This window comes from Alnus glutinosa, chromosome 13 (assembly GCF_958979055.1).
Source record: "Alnus glutinosa chromosome 13, dhAlnGlut1.1, whole genome shotgun sequence".
Lineage (NCBI taxonomy): Eukaryota > Viridiplantae > Streptophyta > Magnoliopsida > Fagales > Betulaceae > Alnus > Alnus glutinosa.
The window spans coordinates 22,737,351-22,752,139 of record NC_084898.1 but is presented as its reverse complement, the minus strand read 5'-3'; the positions used below and the strand labels follow the sequence as shown (position 1 = coordinate 22,752,139).

The 14,789-nt window shown below is 37.0% G+C and overlaps 1 protein-coding gene across 3 annotated transcripts; it reads right to left on the bottom strand.

The window, feature by feature from the left end:
• Positions 1 to 910: 910 nt before the first annotated feature.
• LOC133853698 (putative gamma-glutamylcyclotransferase At3g02910) lies at positions 911 to 13,068 on the bottom strand. 3 transcript variants are annotated; one of them, XR_009896710.1, is made up of 4 exons: positions 12,460 to 13,068; positions 8,124 to 8,198; positions 7,167 to 7,242; positions 911 to 928 (listed from the first exon to the last, which is right to left on the bottom strand). XR_009896710.1 is itself a non-coding variant. In XM_062289702.1 (2 exons), the coding sequence occupies exon 1, from the start codon at positions 13,040 to 13,042 to the stop codon at positions 12,500 to 12,502; it is 543 nt and encodes a 180-aa protein (XP_062145686.1). In that variant the 5' UTR covers positions 13,043 to 13,068; the 3' UTR covers positions 6,986 to 7,242; positions 12,460 to 12,499. The 3 variants fall into 3 exon arrangements, 1 of the variants encoding a protein (XP_062145686.1); XR_009896709.1 differs by lacking the exon at positions 911 to 928 and having other exon boundaries at positions 6,986 to 7,242; XM_062289702.1 differs by lacking the exons at positions 911 to 928; positions 8,124 to 8,198 and having other exon boundaries at positions 6,986 to 7,242.
• Between the last annotated feature and the right edge of the window lie 1,721 nt (positions 13,069 to 14,789).

The following is a 14,789-nucleotide window of genomic DNA, read 5'->3' as shown; positions in this document are numbered from 1 at the left end:
GCAACACATACTCAAACACTTTAAATCAATTCAACACACTTCACTCATGCATCAATTTCTAAACATCATTGATATAATTTGAACATAATCGAAACTAATCAAATTATCCAAAACATATATATTTCATTATATGGTTGATTCGGAATTATAAAACAATATATATTTTACAAATCCATAATATATAAAAATATATTTTCTCAGTGAGTAGAATACTCACATTGGCTGCACGGATTTAAGCACTAGGTTTCCTAGACACCACCATGCAATGTGTCACTGTAGAATAACACATTTCATCATTCAGCACTCTAAATAATTTGATACCCAAATTAGCACTTGAATTGCTCAAGGCTAACCGCTGGAAAACCCATAATATTTTTAAGGGTTTCAAATGTCTATTCATAAATTATTTTAATTAACCTAGTCGCATAAATTACTATCGTATTTAAAATAACATTAATCCTAAAATTACGTTCACTAATCTTTTTACAATAATTGCTAACTTATTAACATGATTTAACAGTCTAACTTTTAAACACTTAAAAACTCTCATTTAATTTAACCCATAAAACTAGGGTTCCAAACTTAAACCTTAATTTACAAAACATTGCCCCAAACAAGATATCATTAACTCAATAGCATTTACTAAGGGTTAATTACATAAAAACTTAATTAAATCTAAATACCTAAAAGTTAGGGTTTGAAGAAACTAACCAAAAATTCACCAAACCAAAACCTATGGTTTGAGTAGCCTCAAGCAAGTTCCAAGTAAACCATTACCTAAAGAAAGCACTAGATTAAACTCACATTTACAAGATTTAACCAAAATCTCCAAAACATGAATTTAAAAAAAATACCTCAAAACGTTCGGTCAAAACGTAGATCAGGCTTCAAGGATTACGTTACCGAAGTCGGATCTAAGATTGGACAGCTGGATTTCAAGATATCACAGTTTTTAGGTGAAAAACCATATAGAAATAAGGAAGAAAAACTGAGTTGCCGAGAGAAATGGGCGATCTGCCCACTTTAAGACAGACCCCGTTCGGACGGGCATCACAAACCGTCTGGACGCACTCCATTTAAGAAAGTCGTCCGGACGGGCATTAACCACCGTCCGGACGCGCGCCGTTTAAGTGGGCATGCATCACCCGTTGCAAGCCGTTCGGACGCACGTGAAATGAGGCATCCGCCTCGTGCTAATAAGGTACCGTCTGGACGAGCCTCTTGTGCCGTTCAGACGCGCCACATTAATTTCACTTATTTCCTTTATTTTCAACTTTCCATCTCCTTTCTAATTCATTTTCTCACATTTTTCACTTATATGATTTATTTCTTTGGACTATAAAATATTCTCTGCATGTTCTATTGTATTTTCTAGTCGTCTAATCAATTTTAGTCATTTATTCATTAAATTTTATTCTTAAAACGATAAATAATATTCGGGACATCACAGGTTCAATGATGAGGGGACAAGCCGAATAAAGAGAAGGTATCACGAGTTCAATGAAAAACATGACATGCGAAGACCAATCGTGTTAGATAAGAGGGACATGTTTACTTATACTAGTGTATTTAAAAAGACACTAAAATGGTATGATGTGCAAAATGGGTTTGATTTCAAATACAAGCACAATGATAGTATGAGGGTAACCATAGTTTACAAGGAGCAAGATTGTACTTGGAGGATTCATGCATCTTTAGATGCGAAAAAATAATCAATACAAATTAAAACCTTTGTATCAAACCATCAATGCGGGAATCAATATGAGAACAAAATGGCTAATGTAGAGTTTCTTGCCACCAAGTATATGTCTGATTTCAAGGATGATCCCACATGAATCCCATATGCATTGTAACAAAGGGTGAAGAGGGACCACAACATTGATGTTCCCTTAGGCCGATGCTACAGAGCAAAAAAACTTGCATTGAATGCAATCTTTGGTTTTCATACGGAGTAATACCGTCGTGCAAGGGATTACTGTGAGGCCATTTTGAGGTCAAATCATTGTGGTAGTACATATGTGCAAATGAATGGACCCTGCTTCCAGCGGATGTATGTATGCTTAGATGCATGCAAAAAGGTTTCAAGTATGATTGTAGACCAATCTTAAGTTTGGATGCTTGCCATCTCAAAGGGGAATATAGGGGTCAATTGTGTGACATTGGGAAGGATGGGAATGATAATATGTTCCCTATTGCGTACGCGGTAGCAAAGGCTGAGACCAGGGCTTCTTGAGAGTGGTTTATTCGTATTCTTGTTGATGATATTTATGTTGGTAGTGGCGAAGGTCGCGGCTGGACTATTATGTCTGACCAACAAAAGGTAGTTAGCATCAATCATGTTTACATGTTTATTACTTTTTTATTTTATTCTTTTTTTGATGTTGTTAACTTTATTGATATATTTTTGTTTGCATATGTGTAGGGTCCTGGCGATGCGATAGATCATTTGTTGTCATCTGTTGAGCATCGATTTTGTGTGCGTCACCTACATGCACACTTCAAGCTAGGGAAAGGGATTCAAGGGAAAAGCATTCAATGAGGAATTGTGGGCAGCTGCACGGGCATCAAATGCAACAATTTTTAAGCATCACATGAAATTGATTGAAGGTATGGATGCTCGTGCCTATAAATACATTGATGATGTCAATCCTACATCGTGGTCTAAACATGCCTTTTATACCCAGTCCAAGAGCGATATGCTTCTGAATAATCTTGCGGAAACATTCAATGCATGGATCAAAGAATTTAGGGACAATCCGCTCTTGACCATGCTGGATATGATTCAACGGCAGCTGATGACAAGATTCCAACAGAAAAGAGATGGAATCTAATCCGCTATGCACAAAATATGTCCCAAAATTTAGAAGAAATTGGAAAGATCAAAGGATGAAGTAAGGAACTATATATGCAGGTGACAAAATGAGTTGGAGTTCAAGGTGGACCACATGTATGATGTATGTCGAACAGTTAAGTTGAATGAATGTAAATGCACATGTGGGAGATGGCAGATCAATGGTATCTCTTGTGCACATGTTTGTGCTTGCATTTACATGCACAAACATAAGCTTGAGTAATATTTAGACGATTATTATATGATGGCAAAGTATATGTAGGCTTATAAATCACAAATGTCTGCTATGCTAGGTCCTAAAGAGTGGCCAGCTGCTGATGGATGTGATGAAATTATGCCCCCAATTGTCAGAGTTCAACCTGGACGTCAAAAAAAGAAGAAGAGGAGAATGGCACCCGATGAGACCACTAACCCATACAAAATAAGTTGTTGTGGATATGTAGTCACGTGTGCAAACTGTGGGGGTCAATGTCACAATTACAAGGGTTGCCATCTTCCTCTAAACCTTAATCGAAAGAGATAGAACCCAAAGAGAAGGAAGACTACTGGAACTTTTTCAAATGTAAGTGTAATATATTTATATTCTCCTATTACCAATTTTAGTGTTACCAAAGTTCTTACTCATTTCTATGTTCTGGGTACCCCAAAATAAAGATGCATCATCTCAATCTATGCAGACCCGTAACAGAAGAATGATGAGCTAATATAAACACTTATTTTGTACTTGTGATGATCATATATGTATTTTATGAATTCTACCTAAACACTTATTTTGTTGGTTTGCTAAACAAGATATATATATTTTGTTAATGATCTAAACACCTTCTACTAAAATGAACGTTGGTATTTTGGATAAACAATAGATGTATTTTGTGAATGTGTTGAAAGTGTTGTACAGATTTTATAATGCTCTTAATCTTGTGTTGTGCTTGAAATATTGTATTTGAGACAATATTTTCAATTTACTAAACATGTTGTTTGTTTGTGCATATATAATGATATGTTCACCACTGTGAATGTGTTGAAAGTGTTGTACAAATTTTATAATGCTCTCAATCTTGTATAGTTCTTGAAATATTGCATTTGAAACAATATTTTAAATTTATTAAGCAAGTTGTTTGTTTGTGCAGATATAAGGATATGTTCACCACTGTGAATGTGTTGTAAGTGTTGTACAGATTTTATAATGCTCTCAAACTTGTGTTGTGCTTGAAATATTGTATTTGAGACAATATTTTCAATTTACTAACTAGGTTGTTTGTTTGTGCATATATAAAGATATGTTCACCATTGGATAAACAATAGATGTATTTTGTGAATGTGTTGGAAGTGTTGTACAGATTTTATAATGCTCTCAATCTTGTGTTGTGCTTGAAATTTTGTATTTGAGACAATATTTTCAATTCACTAATCAGGTTGTTTGTTTGTGCATATATAAGGATATATTCACCATTGGAGATCTCTTTAAGCAGGTTATTTGTTGGCACTGTATTACCTATTGAAAATGCAAATGCATTCAATCTGGTATTAGGCTCATCCCAAATAACTGTGACCTTCATATTCATTCAACCAAAATATATAATACAGATTCTGTCCACCATCCACATTTACTGATACCAACGTCAAAGTTCAAAATACAACAACATAATGGGATTAGGGTATTATATAATGTTCCAAATTTACCAAAATGTGAGTTGTAGATTCACTCCATCAAACATACAAAATGTTAAAGCCGATGAAACCCTAACAAACACACTACCATTGCATACACTGTCAATGCATGACCTTACTTCCCATCCCCATCAACCATACACTCCCACCAAAGCAATAAATACAATAGACAAAGACACCAACATTTGAGTAAACTGCCTCTTCCTTTCTTGAAGTTGTACAACCTCTTCTTTCAAGTGCATCAATTCACTACGCAATCACATAGGTTTTACTCTTTGAGAAATATCATCAAACAGTGGGGTTACGGTTATTTCACCTTTGATGGGTCGTACATGGCACACCAAAAGAAACGCATCTCAGGATTTGTTGTCATCCACGAGGTCCTTACTGGAGATCGAAGGCCGTATTTGCACGACGATGCATCAACACCCATATCATCTCTCACAGACAACATTGAAGAACCCTAAACAGTCAGATCGGGGAACTTTGAGCAAAAAAACCCGAACTAAAACTATCCATAAACACAGCTTACCGATTCTCAACCATATTTGCCTTCCCTATGGAGAGGTCTTCCATTTCACTAGCTCTGATTCTTTCTGCCAGCTTTGTTGCTTTTCGCATCATCATTCCCCAACGTTCAAAAAATGCTCAGGAACATGTTTAAAGTGCCCGCTCATTTCCAATATAGATGATTTGGGGTTGAGTTGTAAGCCAAAAATGAAACAACGTCGTTTTTAGGCTGAGTTGTTGATGCTTACGTAGACAAACGGTGACTCAGCTAAACAAAGTTTGCAAAATTGGATGGAAAAGTGGCGAAAGGGCCAAATTCAAAAACGCGAAAAAGTCGATGTTAAAAATTAAAAAGTTATGGGACATTTTCAAATCGCATATCGACGCAGAGATTTATTATACATTTACTCTTGATTAAATGATTAAATTTACCTCTTCCTATAAATTTAAGTTTTTGTGATAAATGATAATTTAAGAGAGTACATGCCTATGCTAACTATCCATTATAAGAAACATGTATAAAAAATTTCAACATAATTCCCTTCTACCAAGTTAAACGATCAGTCCATAAGATGTACGATCTTACCCATGTTAAACGTAACTCTTTCAAATAATTAGTTCAGAGTCTCTAAATCACTTAATTAGCTACAAAATTATACATCTCTAAAAAAAAATATATCATCACATTAATAATATCTTCCTATCATATCCAATTTACTTTAAATGTCAAACATAATGTATTAAATCCTTTCAATATGTGCAACGTATGTGTCTAGCACCTGCACCTAGAGTATACAAACCCTATACAACAACAACTAAAGTTTTTATATTAAGTAACCGAGACCAACGTTCTCCGCTGGCCCTAAAGAGAGTTTTTTTTAGAGTTTTGTTCCTGGAGGGAGGTTTCATGCCTCCCTCCCCCGGTGGTCTCCCCCCCCCCCCCCCCCCCCCCCCCCTCCACCTTGCCTTTTTAGGCTAGGGATGGTCTTTTGTTCCTCCATGGCTAGTGCCAGTGGAGTGTTTGTTTTCCTCTAGCCATTAGGTTTTTGGAGTTTTTTGTTCCCCCCGGTTAGATCCGGTAGTGGTTGTTGTTCCCCGACACAAGACTAAAACATGATTTGGGTTGGGAAGCGACTCTCTGGTGTGTATTTCCGGTAGAGTTTCTGACCTGATTTTCTTTGTTTGGGTTTCATTCTTTGATGTCAGATCTGCTCACTTCGACGGGTTCTTCCAAGACACGCGCCTCACCACAGTGGTCTCCCGCTTCTTCCGATCCAGCAGCCTCCAACCACGGCAGTGCCGGTCCTTCACGCTCGGCGCGTGGCCTACACGTGCCAGGGAAGTCTCTCCCTAGACCGGTGCGCGTGTGTCACAACTTGTCTTCGAAGGCGAGGTTGGGGGTTTTCGGTGGATCCGAGGTCTTCTGGCGGATTTCTACTGTTGAGGACGTCTCCGGTGGCGGCGCGTGTGGTACACGCGCCGTCTCCGGCGAAGCACCACCTGACGCCAGTCCTGATTTGTGCTTCTGGTTTATGGTGTTTTATTTCGTTTTTTAGTGTTTTTTCACAATTTGTCTTTGTGATGCTTAAAAGTTACTAAACTATTTGTTGGCTTAGGTGCTAGATCTGCCCTCTTCTATTTGTGAGTTGTGCTTTAAATGTAAAGAGTGGCTCATTGTTGTCCCTGTAACGATTTTGTATTGTTCAGGTTACTGTTTCAAGTCAGATTTATCTGGCTTAGGGTATTGGGGGTCTTGAACCTCTTGTTTTTGTCCTTGCCCTGGGACTTTATTCGGTAATATATGATGGCATATGCTATTTGTTCAAAACTAACATTTTTATAGCAAAAAAAAAAAAAAAAAAAAAAAAAAAAAAAAAAAAAGACCTTCTAACAATTCAATAAAACTTCATATTAAAAAAAAAAAAAACAAAATTAGAAACAGGCAAACCAAAATCAGAAAGAGTATTTACCAATTTATTTATTCTTAGTCCACAACTTGGGTGTTAAAAACTTAAAATTAGGTAATTGTTAATAATATGGACAGAAATTTCTACAACCCACATATAAGATTGACATGTTTAATAAAAAAACGTGTGATTCTCACATGTTTAAAGGACACATGTCTTTTTTATACCTCAACTCAAGCGGTCACCATCTAGCTCTGAAAAAGCCATAAGATTGAATATGAATAAGTTCCCTTCCCTTTTCTCCTGTATTGTAAGGGAAAAAAAAAAAAAGAAAGAAAGAAAGAAGGAAAGAAAGTAGCAGATGTTAATGGTCACTAATAGCATGTTTGAGATTGTATTGGTAAAGAAAGTTTTTGTAAAAGCACATTTTAAACTCTTTAACGTAATCTCAAACAAGCTTAAGTAGCATAACTGATGGATTTATGGAAAATGTTAGTCATATGGTAAAAATTATTTAGAAAAAAAAAAATTCTATAATAGAAGCTAGCTAGGGTAGTCTAGTAGGAAATATTAATAGTCATTTTTTTTTTTTTTTGGATGAATTAATTAATTGTAATTTTCAAGTAGTTGAAACAATGCAACACAAAACGTCTTAAAACAACATATATAATTAATGACCCACATATTATACACTATGACAGTAGCGGAACTATACGACAACCCGGCCTACATCAAGACAAAATGCCTGATTGCAATCAAGTTCGAATAGGGTTGCAAATGGGTCAATCTAAGCTGGTGGAGAATGCACTGTTTGTAACTAGGTTTGAACGGGATTGCAAATGCAACAACTTCTCACACGTGGCCATTTACACGTGGCCAACTGTTTGCCACGTATATATCCTCCGTACACGTGGCGACCTGCAAGTGGTAAATTGCAATTTTTTTTTTGTAGTGAACTAACATTTTCGTATAGCACACAAAAAAAAAAAAAAAAAAAAGAGAGAGAGAGAGAGAGAGAGTGAAAAGAAGAAAGAAAGACCTTCTAACAATTCAATAAAAATTCATATAAAAAAATTAGAAACAGGCAAACCAAAATCAGAAAGAGTATTTACCAATTTATTTATTCTTTGTCCACAACTTAGGTGTTAAAAACTTAAAATTATGTAATTGTTAACAATATATACCTTGACTCAAGCGGTCACCATCTAGCTCTGAAAAAGCCATAAGATTGAATATGAACAAGTTCCTTCCCTTTTCTCCTGTATTGCTCAGACGAAAAGAAGAAGAAGAAGAAGAAGATATTAATGGTCACTAATAGCATGTTTGAGATTGTATTGGTAAAGAGAGTTTTTGTCCATAGAAAAAGCTTGAAAGAGTTTTTAAGGAAGAAAAAAAAAAACTCATTTTCAAGCTTTCCCCTAAAAGTTTGTGTGTTTTTTTAGGGCAAAAAAGTTCAAAAAAAAAAAAAAAAAATGTTTTAAGTGTTCTACCAAACATACTCATTTTTGCTTGATAATGCTTTTTATGTATCAAAAGCATATTTTAAAGTCATTAACGCAATCTCAAATAAGCTTTAAGTAGCATAATTGATAGATTATGGGAAATGTTGGTTACATGATAAAAATTATTTAGAAAAAAAAAATAAAAAAATCTATAATATAAGCTAGGGGTGAAAATAACCGTCCGCTAACCGCTAACCGTATAACCGCAAAACCGTTAAAACCGCTTAAAAACCGGTAACCGGCCTAGAAAGGCGGTTATAACCGCTAACCGCCTTTATTATTATTATTATTATTATTATTATTATTATTATTATTATATTTATTATTATTTTTTAGATATAAAAACACCAAAACCGAAAACACATCGTTTTGGAAATTTAACCTAGACATTAAAAACAAAAAAAAAAACCTTAGACTCATCTACATTCTGTCTCGTCTCCCTCTCCACGCCGCCAGCCCCTCAGTGCCCTCACCTCTCAACTCTCTCATGATTCTCATCTCTATTCTCTCTCGTCTCCCTCTCTATTCGTTTAACGCAGTCTTCGAAGAGAAGCTCCAGGGTGATGGGGAGGAGATCGAGGGTGGTGGAAGCTCTATTGATGGAACCGGAGAGATCGGAACAATAGAGGAGTTGGAGGACGGTTAGGTGGCACTGGAGGGACGATTAGCGATGGAGGACGTGGGAGTGAAGGTAGATCTGGAGTGGTGGTCATGGGTGGGTAGATCTGGAGCGGTCGTGGTGGTTGGGTAGATCTGGAGTGGTCATTGTTGTTGGATGAGAACTCATCAGAGTCTGAAGTGGTGGTGGTGGCTGGGTCCACGAAGAGGCAGAGGATGACGTTGGCGGTGGAGGGGTTGATTTCCGCACGGCCAAATGTAAAAAAAAAATAAATGGTTGCCAGTTTTTAACCGCCAATCGGTAGCGGTTGGCAGAGGCTGTTTGTGATTTTTGGTAACCGCCTAGGCGGTTACGGTTAGCAGTTTTGGCCAATAACCGCTAACTGCCACTGCCTTTTCACCCCTAATATTTCATCCCTAATATAAGCTAGGACCGTCTAGTAGGAAATATTAGTAGTCATTTTTTTTTTCTTGGATGAATTAATTAATTGTAATTTTCAATATAACATGACGCGCGCAAGTAGTTGAAACAAGGCAACACAAAACGACTTAAAACAACATATATAATTAATGACCCACATACTATACACTATGAGCAGTAGCGGAACTATACGTTGAATGTGTTCCCCAATTTTTTTATTTTTTTTTTGTAAGTCCCAATTTTGTTTTTAAAATACTTCTATAACCCTTTCAAAATCATCACCCCCCATCCTAGAATTCTAATTCCACCCCTCACTATGAGCTATAACAAATATCCAATCCAATTTGAACCATGATATGATGTAGGACAGTCCGGCCTAGATCAAGACAAAATGCCCCGATCGCAATCAAGTTCGAATAGGGTTGCAAATGGGACAATCTAAGCTGATGGAGAATGCACCATTTGTAACTAGGTTCGAACGGGATTGCAAATGCAACAATCTCATCTAAGGCAGAACGCCCCGTTGCCTTAGATTGATTGCTATATCAATTTGATCAATGGTGACTACAAAAGAGAAGACGATTGTTATTCACTTTTGAATGAAGAATACACAAGTTGATCAGTTTGAGATGTTCTATCAAATTTTCATCAATTTCTTGCTCAGAAGACGTCGTTTTCTTCTGTTCTTTTTATTTCACAAGCTACCCGCAATGTCACATGAAAAGCATCTCAATGCCGCATGCATACATGTCACCATGCTCATCATTTCCATGTTCATGTATTCTTCATTAATAATCAAGTGAAAGAATTCTACATACCATTTCTACAAATACTTCCATTAACAAGATTTCAAAATACAATCCAATAAAGAGATGCTTTAATACAAATTTTTTTTTTTTTTTTTTTTTAAAAATACTGAAGGAAAGTAAACCTTTTAATTAGAAAATATAATATGAAGAGAAACAGAGGGTGCATGCCTCTTGTATCCAAGTCAAAACAAGCAACCTATTCTACAAAAAGAGAAGTACCCTAAAGAGATCCCCCACTTTGGCTATGCTTTCCAATTTTATTTTATTTTTTCTTTCTCAAAACAAATACATGAACAAACAACTCAAAATATAAAATACTCATAAAAATAAATAAATTATAAACATACATTCTTCCCTTGTTCAATGAATATTTTGACAAAACATGTGCGCCGAAACAGTCTGCTGCAGGTTCTTCCACCTAGTGACCTTATCTTTTAGGCATAGGAAGATTAATCGGGTTTGAGAAAGCAAGCCCATGGACAGTTCATAGCTAGGCTTTGAATGAAAGAGTTATCTTCCCGGGGCCCAAAATGTTCGTAACCAATGTGAGACTAAACAGATGACCGCGCAACACCCTCATAACACAAGCAAGAAAGACATTTGAAACTAGAGTAATACTAGAAGCCCCTCTTATATCACTCTTGTGTTATTCTAAAAATGAGGTGGCTTTTAAAATCACCATTGAAATCACTTTTGAATTTTGATCAAATGGTGATTTTAAAAGCCACTTCATTATTAGAAGAACACAAGAGTGACACATTAGGAACTTCTAAAATTACTCTAGAAACAATGCTAAGAGGGCAAATGTTTTGGAAAAGAAATGAGGAACAGCTTTTTTTATGAACGATTTTGGAAGGGATTGAAACAAAATATAAGCAGGAAATCCATGATCAAAGCATATTTCTAACTTCAACCAATAAAAGAAATGATTTCTACCCCAAATCAGAAATGACCTAAAAAGGCTGCATGCTTCCTTGCTGGATAGTGGTATATTTTGTTGCAGAGGGGACCCTCTATGGAAAGGACACGTGGCATGTGGTTAGGAGGAAAAATGTTATAAAAAGCAAGCTACAGGCTCTCTTTCTACTCCTTCATAGTCTATTTTCATAGCTTTCAATATTTCTATACTAATTTAAGCATCAGAGTTATCACCTGCTAGCAAACTCTTTTTGCTAAGGCACCCTCGATCAGTGTTCTAGCACACGTATAGTTGGAACACAATAAAGTCTATAAACACATTAAATGCATTCTATAGTGTAATTTTTATTTATCTTTAAGACTTTAAGACTTGACGGCATAGAAAAGATAAAACTTTCAATATGATTTTGAGGACTGATGGGCTAGAAAATAAGTATGCAGTAACATAATAATTGAATCAAGAAATCATTTTATTAGTGAAAGAATTAAACATGTTTGAATTTGTAATATCCATAGATGAACAGGAAGAGAGCAAAGGATCATCTGCATAGGTGCATCTAACACAAGATGCGCACTAATGCTAATTCTTATTTCCTGTGGCAGTGATATGGGGACCCAAATGTGAAGCAAAATGTTATGTAGGAAATGGTATGTCCACAATTATCTATTTCAGTTAAGAGTTAAAGCCTGTAGCACTACTGTGCAGTGTTTTTCTGACAACAGATCTCTCATAGTTTATCGCATAATAGGGTTAGGAGTTTATTTTCAAGTCATGGTAGGAGTTTATATTTTGGCAGAGGTAGGAGTTCATGAATTAGGATCCTCTCCGGTTGTACTTCAACCGGAGAGGAGCCAGTCTCTTATGTTGAGAGGTATTTTGGTAATTTCACACCATGCAAAATTGTCAAAATACCCATTAACATAAAGGATCGGCTCCTCTCCAGTTCCTCTCAACCGGAAAGGATCCAAGTCCGGAGTTCATCTTCCGATCTATATATTTGTATCTCTCTTATTTATAGTTGTGAGTGATTAATAAAACTAAGCATAATTTTAATCTCTTGGAAAAAGGTTTTAAGTTTTCTTAAAATCTAAAAAATCTAGGTTCCTAAAAATTTAAGTTCCATCATAACCTAACAATCTCTCTACTTATACAAAATAAAAATAAATAAATAATATATATATAGCAGATCAATTATGCAAACTAATAGAAAATAGAAATTAAAAAATAAATTATGAAATAAAATTAGAGTACCCGCTTAAATCCCAAAACTACCCTTGGGATCTCCGTAAATTTACTCCAGCGGTGAGTCATTTTTGGCATCAGAGCACAGAAAGAAGCGGACCTCATCGAGAAAAGTTCTATCCTTGGGCCGGTCTTCTCTTCTCACATACCCACGCGCCTCCCTCTCGGTGTACTCACTCATCCCCTTTCTCCCATTCCTCTCCCACAATCCCTCCCCGAAGCTCCTGTGCGCGAAGTACGCGTCGGCCTGCACCGGAACGACGCCGTCTGGGGCGTTTGTGTGGATCACCTGAACGGGAAGGCGCTCGTAGTGGCCGAGGCGCGTGCCCTCCAGCTCGTCGACCCGGACGAGCCCGCGGGTCGAGACCGAGTAGAGATCGCCCGTGACCCGGAAGCCCGACCCGGGGAGGTTGATCAGGAAAGGGATGCCGTGGGCCCCGCAGACGAGCGGGTAGGCGTGAAGGGTCATGTGGGGGCCGAGGAAGACGGCGTCGTTTTGGTCGATGAGGGACTGCATGAGGTGGTAGTTTGGGAAGCCTCGCTTGAGCGTTCCGTACGTGAAGATTACGTGCGGTTTGGACTCGTCGGCCATGGCTTAGAATGTCAGATACAGAGAGAAAGGGGTACAAATATAGAAAGATCATTTTATCGGATAGTGCAATATTAATTTTGGGCCGAAAGAAAGATGGGCCTATATGCTAAAAGCCCAAAGTAAAAAATTTTACCCGAAACTCAAAAGGAAAACGGACTCAAAATGTTGTTTAGGCCCACGAAAAATAATATTGTGAGTACTACAAATATGCAGATAGGGTCAAGGGTACCTCTAAGAGCAGTCCCAGCAGCTTATGTAAAAGCCACTGTAAATCTACAATACATAACCAAACCACAAAAACATCCCTCTATTAGCTTCTCCATCCTCACGCCAGAATAGATTCACTGAACATTTGTGAACAGTGCGACTCCACATGTGGCGTCGCACTGTTCACACATCTATCAATTTTATATGATTATTTCTCTTCTTTCTTTCACTTTATTCCTCTTTCCCGTCACTTTCTTCCTCTTGCCGGTAGTCTCTCCAGGAATTATAGGCGAGCTCGTCGTCGCTGGCTTGGGAGTTGAAGATCTCGACAGTGACGACTGCCGGATTGCTGAGCTGGTACACGTCCTTGTCCGTCTGGAGCTTCAGAGTCGGCCGGAGCTGGAGCGATCTAGCGAGCTCGTCGTTCGTCGTTACTGGCTCGGGGGTTGGAGATCTCAACAGTGCTGGCTAGAGGAACCGACGGAACCCCAGCGGCAGGTCGGTGGAAACCATGGGAAGTTTCTGGTATTTCGGTGGAAACCATGGGCCGCCGACAAAGAAGATTCACCGTGGGTTGATTTTGATTTCCGGTGGGTTTGATTTTGATTTTGATTTTCCGGTGGGTTGAATTTGATTTTGATTTCCGGTGGGTTGAATTTGATTTTGATTTCCAGTGGGTTTGATTTTGATTTTGATTTTCGGTGGGTTGATTTTGATTTCCGGTGGGTTTGATTTTGATTTTGATTTCCGGTGGGTTGATTTTGATTTTGATCCGGTCGGTTGATATTGATTTTCCGAAGTCAGAGCAAACAGTGCTTAAAAAAGCAGAAGAAGAAGAAGAAGAAAAAAAAGAAGAAGAATCTCTGTGTTTTCTCTGTGATAATTCTGGTGTATGTGATAATTCTGCATTTGTTTGATGAAATGGCAGAGGTGATTTCAAGGAATTTGTGGAGAGGAGTGGGCATGAGTTTTTAACAAAAATAATAAAAAAAAATATTAAAAATGATTATTTTAATAAAATAGATATAAATTTAGATCATTTGATGGAAGATAGTTTTAAAAGTTGTTATGTAAACTAGCAAAAAGCAAGTTTGATCATGTAAAATAGATTGAAATTTACATAATCTGCTGGGAATGCTCTAAGGGTAGGAAGTTAAGGTAGCGGTATAAGGCCAGAGTAATTTTAGATGTTATATTCATATCTTCCTGTTTCTTTTTTTTTTTCTTTTTTTTTTGTTTATTTAATAATGATTATTAGATTTATGATTGGTCATTATTGAATTTTGATCAAATGGTAATTTTAAAATCACTGTTGGGTATGACATTAGTATTGTTGGATGAATATTAGATATAATTATAATATTTAACATTTATCTTTTTGTATTTAAGATGCAATTTGGGGTGTCATGTGTCTCCAGTTATTAATGAGGTACTCCTAGTTTGTGTCATTTGCGCACGATATATGCATGATGTTAGCCGTATACATAACCGTTGGTCAAGCATCACATCTTGACATTTATCATCCTTTGTTAAATTATCA